The 7,027-nt window shown below is 30.3% G+C and overlaps 1 protein-coding gene across 1 annotated transcript; it reads left to right on the forward strand.

Annotated features, from left to right (window-relative positions):
- Positions 1 to 3,358: 3,358 nt before the first annotated feature.
- Positions 3,359 to 6,400, forward strand: LOC124926962 (growth-regulating factor 2-like). Its single transcript, XM_047467297.1, has 4 exons — positions 3,359 to 3,926; positions 4,013 to 4,192; positions 5,086 to 5,392; positions 5,676 to 6,400. The coding sequence occupies exons 1-4, from the start codon at positions 3,668 to 3,670 to the stop codon at positions 6,124 to 6,126; spliced, it is 1,197 nt and encodes a 398-aa protein (XP_047323253.1). The 5' UTR covers positions 3,359 to 3,667; the 3' UTR covers positions 6,127 to 6,400.
- The last annotated feature ends 627 nt before the right edge of the window (positions 6,401 to 7,027 follow it).

Raw genomic sequence — 7,027 nt, forward strand, 5'->3', positions numbered from 1 at the left:
AATTAACAATTTTTTTGATCAAATGTTTTACTCTTTAATTATATTGTTTGAGAATTGTGATGAATATTTCGTTTATGATTAGAGTTGATAATTTGGTTATGTTCTAATAAGCCAAAGAATGATTTAAAACCTGTTAGAATCAACAATAAAATTTGACCTATCATCCTAGAAGTGCATTATGTCTAACTTGGTGTGTAAATAAGTTTCATTCTATAATACTAAATATAACTTGAAATCTGACATTTTAATGTGCTAAACTTTAAAAGTACTTTCAAATTTTGCTGAATTTGTCATACTATCCTACATGTATGCATCTATTTTATTGTCAATTTCTTACATTGTCAAATGTCATAACCTATAAACATGCCTAGTAACAGAATGAGAAATTATCATCTAGATTAAAGATAGACAAGAAAGACACATGATAATAGTATAAATGAAAATGTAAACATTATTATTAATAAATGGTCAGCTCATTCAAAATGGCATGCGATACATAACGTCAAAACTCATTCTCATATTTAACTAAGCACCGAACCAGAAAATAAAATCTCTATATTTTTTTCTAGTTTTCAAAAGGACCAAATTAGGTGACGACTCTAAAAATTGAAAATATTTAAAAGTGATAAATTCAGACAAAATCTATAATTTCGATTTCTTATCCCATTCGAGATTCGAGATTCGAGATTCGAGAAGAGGTAAGAACTTGGGCCATGATTTAGAATTCTAACTCTCTTGAAAAAGTAAATGATCAATTTTGAATGGTTTGTTAATGTAAGAAAAATCACAATAATGTTGATGTGTAGGCAAACCTTAACGAGTTGAAATAGTAGCTAAAGGAAAATTTTCAACAATGATCTTGTTATGATCAATGATAATTTTTCGTTTTTATAACCGAAGTTAGAACGGTTTATGATAAAGCGAGTTTAGTTTAAACATAAGAGCTAACCTTACATGATCTTTCTCTTTATCTCTCTCAAAAAGGACCAAATCGCGATGGTCGATCAATTACTCTTTCTTCGGGTGATTGTTCTAGTGACTACTATCTACGACATGAGTATCATTGTTGTTGTTCATTAACGACTGAAATTGAGCCTTAACCTAAACATTTCTTGTCAATATTTTGGTTTTTGGCGCTTTCCCGCGAGTGAAGTTTCTAATATATCCTCAAGTATGTTATTTGAAAGTTGTGTTAATTGATTGTCGTGATCATGTCACTTAGCTTTAGGAAATCTCAGGCTGTTTTTCTAGTTGTTACCTAATCATGATAATTAATTAAGTATATTTTTTTGCAAAGTTCTTATATGTTGACCTATTTGTTGTGATTAATTTTGATTAATTCAAATAGACTGTATCTAATCATATTTAAAAAGTCATATATATATATATATATATATAATGATGCTTAATTTTCAAAGTGTTTGGATTGTCGGTCGAGAACTGTGGTTAATTTGGATATATATATATGAGAATAAATGGATATTTGGGTCGGATTATGGGTTGACCCGCCCATAAACTTAAAACGGTTAAAAATAAAATTTAAAATGATATATGTATGTTTCGAACTTACAACCTAACAAAACAAGAACAACTTTTAACCAACTAGGCTAATAAAAATTTATATTTTAAATTCAACCCAAATTTGATGAACACAGGACATTTTAACAATATAAGTTCAACTTTTTAACTAACTAATATATATATATATATATATTTATATATAAAATGATGCTTAATTTTCAAAGTGTTCGGATTGCCGGGTCGAGAGTTTTGGTTAATTTGGATATATATGTGAGAGTAATGAATATTTTTATCGGATTGTGAATTGAGCCGCCCATAAACTTAAAACGGTTAAAAATAAAATTAAAAATGCTATAAGTATGTTTCGAACTTGCAACCTAACAAGTATAACATTTTAACTAAAACTTTATATTTTAAATTCAACACTAAATTTGATAAACGATGGACGTTTTAATAATATAAATTCAATTTTTTAACTAATTAATCAATATATATATATATAATGATGCTTAATTTTCAAAGTGTCTGAATTGTCGGGTCGAGAGTTATGGTCAATTTGAATATATATGTGAAAGTAAATTAAAAATAATATCACATTTTAACCATAATTTTTTTTCTCGATTTTATGTAATTACTATGCACGGACTTTGTACTAGTTTAATTTAAAATTATTATTATTATAATATTTAATATATTAAATATTAAGCATGCTTTAATTATCAACTTAAACAATCCAACTAAATTTGTTTAATCAAATAATTATTGTTTAAGAAAATAACAGAGCTTCTTTTATGCAGAATTATTTGAAGAAAAAATAGCTTCATATAAAACATGAATATTTAGCTTGAATTATTTGAATAAAATAATCCAATTATTTTTAATTAATTTATTTTTCAATATTACAAAAAAAATAAGGATAATTTAATCATTCAATTAATGATTTGAACTATAAAATTGAAGAAATGAAAAAATTTTATTTTATCAAAATTATTTTATTTCATTAAAAAAAATCATTAAGTCAAGGGACAAGAATAAAGAAAATAAAGCAAACATAAGAGTAACAATTAAGTAAAAACAAATAGGAATAAGATAAAGGGAGTATAATGAACCATGAGAAAGTCATATCTTAAATTAAATTTTGTCAATTTAGTTTAGGAAACAAGGTTGAAAAGCCAAATTAAAAAAATAAAAAGTCAATCAAATTGAATAAACTTAAACTTACCTAATCAAGTGTTATCCATTTGTTATACTGAGCTTAACCATTTTGTTTGAAATTTTCATTACCAATAAAACTAAAGATTTAACCGATAAAACATTAATGTTATGATGAAAATTATAAACTGTCCTATGCAGTTTTTTACCTAAATTATCGCGTTCGAAACGATTTTTCTTCGGTTTGACAGGTAGTTAACTGAGGATGAAACAATGATTTTATTTGTATCTTTGTCCCTGCCTCGATCTCACATTATTCTGACATAAACACTATCAATTATATATAAAATATCACAAATATATTTATTTATTATTTATATTTTATAAGAATTTAAAGTCTATTTCTTTATAATAATATTTGTGACGGGATTGAAACATTTCTCGTACCATCACAAGTTGCAATCCCTAATAGTGATGGACTATGAGATTATGTATTAAATACATCTTCCAATATAAATAATAGTTAAAGCCTATCATAATAATGATAAATAATTTAAACTTAATCATACTAAGCTAATTTTATGTTAAAGACTAAAATCTTTTATTATACTCCCTATGGAATGAACCCACTAGAATAATTTTGAAGAACAAGTATTTTACTTAAAAGACTTTAAAAATGTATTAAATTGATTTCTTGAAGCATCATTCTATCTTCTTAATTTTCTTTTATAAAAGAAAATAAAATAAAAATCTTACATTGAAATTAACCCATATTTAAGTACATGTTCACTAGTCTTAAAACTTGCCCCATTTTATCTATCTCTCTCTCTCCCCCATCCAATTGTTTTCCTTTGAGAAACATGAAATCCCAAAACAGGAAACCATACAGGAATTTCTCCATCATTCTCTCTGCTTAAACACAGAATATCCAAATGGTCCTTCTTTGAACCCTTTCCCCTGTTTAATTCGTGGACTTATAGTTAGTTTGTGTTAGATGGATCTTGAAATTGTGGGGTTTGATGCTCTTCTGGGCTCTGAAACAACCGCCTACCTTTCTTCTTCTTCTTCTTCTATCCCCACATCAGATTCCGACCAAAAACAAAGACTTCATGGATCTGGCTGGAACCTCCCCAAACATTATTCACAAGACTTCTCTCTGAGATCCACCATTAATGGAGGAAACTCTATCATCTCTGAAAATGGTCAGCAAATGCTCAGCTTTTCCTCCCCTACCTCGCAGATGCCTCCATCAGGTAAACTATTTTGGATTCATTTACTTCTTCCATATATTTTCTTTTACCTTTTGTTGATTCTCTGTTATTCCTTTTTTTTTTCTCAGCCTATGGATATGGAGGACTATTTAATAGGATGAGAGGACCATTCACTCAGTCACAGTGGATGGAATTGGAAAATCAAGCTTTGATTTATAAGTATATCAATGCTAATGCACCTGTTCCTTCAAATCTGCTTATTCCCATCATAAAAGCCTCACATTATGCTCATTTTCCTCCTTTCTCAGGTTTTGATTCTTATTCTGTTTGTTTCTTCCTTTTTCTTCTTTCTTTATCATTCTCATGATCAAGTTGGAGGAAACAATTTGTTTTCTTCATGTACTTGTGAGTAAAGTTAAAAATATTCTGGATCTTGAACAGAAGTGTACATTCCAAACAAGGCCTAAAATAAGGTATAGATTCTTGGTATGGAGTTGGAAAATGATTTATTGTGATGGGTATATAAAAAAATATAATCTTTCTGTGAAATCAAACAGGCCAAACTAGCTCTGAATATTTTGTGGCTTGATTTGGCATGTTGAAGCTCTTTCTTATTATCCATCTAGGTTGACTTGATTTTCAATATAAAAAAATAAATATCTTTTATGGGCTTGTTTATAAACTGTTTTTTTTCTTCTTTTAATGTTTGATGCAACTGTAGTCTGTGGGTCTCTCTTTTTTTTGTTGTTTCAAAAAACCCATCTTTAAAAACATAAAATTTACCTTTTTTTTTTTACAAAAAATGGTTAGTTTGAATTATTTATAAACTAACATAAAGGTGATTAGTATTTTAATTGATAATTTAATATATAGCTTGTTTGATCATGGTTAATTATTTTGTCAAATAGCTCAAATATTTTTATGAAGTGTATTTTAGCTAATGATTTATTAGAAGTTGGTTTACTTGAATTTAAATTCAAATGTAACATGACACATTCAATGACAACTATGTTTTTTATTCATCTTTCAAACATAGTGTTTTGATTATTTTATTTTAAAAAAAAAGGTTTGTGTTTGATTATAAAAATATCGTTATAGTACTTTAAAACATTACAAGGATAATGTTTTACAAAACCCCAATTATTGAATCATTACATATATTTGGTTTTGATTGATTTATGATTATGATTTGGTCTTATAGTTGGGTGGGCTCCTTTCCATTTGAGATTCTCTAACAGCACTGACCCTGAGCCTGGAAGGTGTCGTCGAACCGATGGCAAGAAATGGAGGTGTGCAAAGGATGCAGTCCCCGATCAGAAATATTGTGAGCGGCATATGAACCGTGGCCGCCACCGTTCAAGAAAGCCTGTGGAAAACCAAACGGGCCATTCCGTCTCCACCGCCGCCGCCTCCAAGATGGTGGTTCCGACGGCGGTGCCAGCAGACGGTCTGAGCCTCTCCCAGCCTGGTGGGGCCCACCGCTGTCCTTCGTCGAGTAATGGCAACAGGTAAATTTCATTTTACTAACATTGTTGTTTAATGCTCTCATGGTCTCTTTTAAAGGCATTCATTAAATTCATGTTAGGTTATTGCATTATTTCTCAATTATCTGTTTTTTTCTATAGGGTGGTTATGAATGGAAAACTTTATGATAAAAAGTCTCTTCCCATTTATTGTCTTCTTGACTTTTACCATGACTTGATTTGAAACTGCTTTAAATACTTCTATATAGTTTATGGTTTAAATATTTTTTTGTCAATATAATTTTGAATTATTGGCTTGTCTCAACAGGGTATTTTTGAACAGAGAAAACAACAAACTTCAGGATTCCTTTAGTCAATCCACTATATACCCATCTTCCAATTTGAAACAGACCCAATTCTTAGACGACCCTAATCAACAAACCCTTTGTTGTTCTCCAACAACTTACGGTTCGTCATATCACAACATCAATGGAAAGGATCAATATGGGCTGAAGAGCGACGATATTCAGCACGAGAGAACTCAACTCTCGATATCCATTCCTGTAACATCAGACTTCATGTCCAAAGAGCCATCAACAAAAATGGGATTGGGAGTTGGCCTCATGGAAAATGAAACCAGCAGCCAAAAGCAAGCCAGTTGGATACCTGTTTCATGGGGAAGTAATAATGCTAATTCTATTGGGGGACCTCTAGGGGAGGTTTTGAACAAGACCAATAGACATTCATCGGCTTTAGATCTTATGTCTGTTCACCAATAGGAGAATAGCCATCGCCTTGGCTCTTCGCCAACCGGGGTACTGAGCGGTTCCGTTTGGTACGGTTTCTAATAGTAGTTGTGGGAGCAGTCTGAGAACAGAGAGCCATAACATTTAAAACTGAAAAAACTTTTGGATTCAATCTAGTTTCTGGCTTGATCTTGATTTCGTAGTTCATTTACTGTTTTTTTAGTCTAATTGTGTATCTAATATAGTGTTGGTTATCTTGATGTGTATGGAAATATTATTTAGTAGTTGTTTGATTTTGTATTATGAATTGTGTTCACATATAATACACGGATTTTCTTGTTTTAGAGAATCACTTAACTAACTAATTGTCTTAATTTTTTTTTTTATCAAATGATGTTAAATATGATTTTTTTTTCCTGTTGAATAATAAACATTGTCCTTATCTTACCAAATCAAAATCATGTGAGGGTTGAGTTGTTAGCGCCACTTTCTAAATTATCACAATTTTGAGTCCAAGCTCAAAATGTAGAAATTTTTGTACAAAATAAACTCTTGTAGAAATTCAGACATGGGAACCAGGGGGAATTTGATGAGATTACCCTAAAAAATGTGTGAAATGCGGAAAGTGCAGAAGATAAAAAATAAGCGTTGGTGACCCCTTTTACTATTTTTGGACGAAAATGCTCCAGTTGCGTGACACAATTTTTTATTTTTTTATTTTTCAAAAAATTTTAATTATGAATTTTTTTTGGACGAAAATGCCCCAGTTGCGTTACGCAATCGCGTCACGCAACTCCAGTTGCGTCACGCAATCGCGTCACGCAACTCCAGTTGCGTCAGGCAATCGCGAGACGAAAAAAAAAATTGAAAAAAAAAAATCCGGTTGCGCCACGCAACTGGAGTTGCGTTACGCAAGGGTACAATTGTTATTAAA

This window comes from Impatiens glandulifera, chromosome 2 (assembly GCF_907164915.1).
Source record: "Impatiens glandulifera chromosome 2, dImpGla2.1, whole genome shotgun sequence".
Classification (NCBI taxonomy): domain Eukaryota; kingdom Viridiplantae; phylum Streptophyta; class Magnoliopsida; order Ericales; family Balsaminaceae; genus Impatiens; species Impatiens glandulifera.

Coding starts and splice junctions, on each gene's coding strand:
- LOC124926962 (XM_047467297.1), top strand. CDS start 3,668: ATGGATCTTGAAATTGTGGGGTTTGATGCTCTTCTGGGCTCTGAAACA. Junction 3,927..4,012: donor CTCGCAGATGCCTCCATCAG/GTAAACTATTTT, acceptor TTTTTTTCTCAG/CCTATGGATATGGAGGACTA. Junction 5,393..5,675: donor TCGTCGAGTAATGGCAACAG/GTAAATTTCATT, acceptor TTGTCTCAACAG/GGTATTTTTGAACAGAGAAA.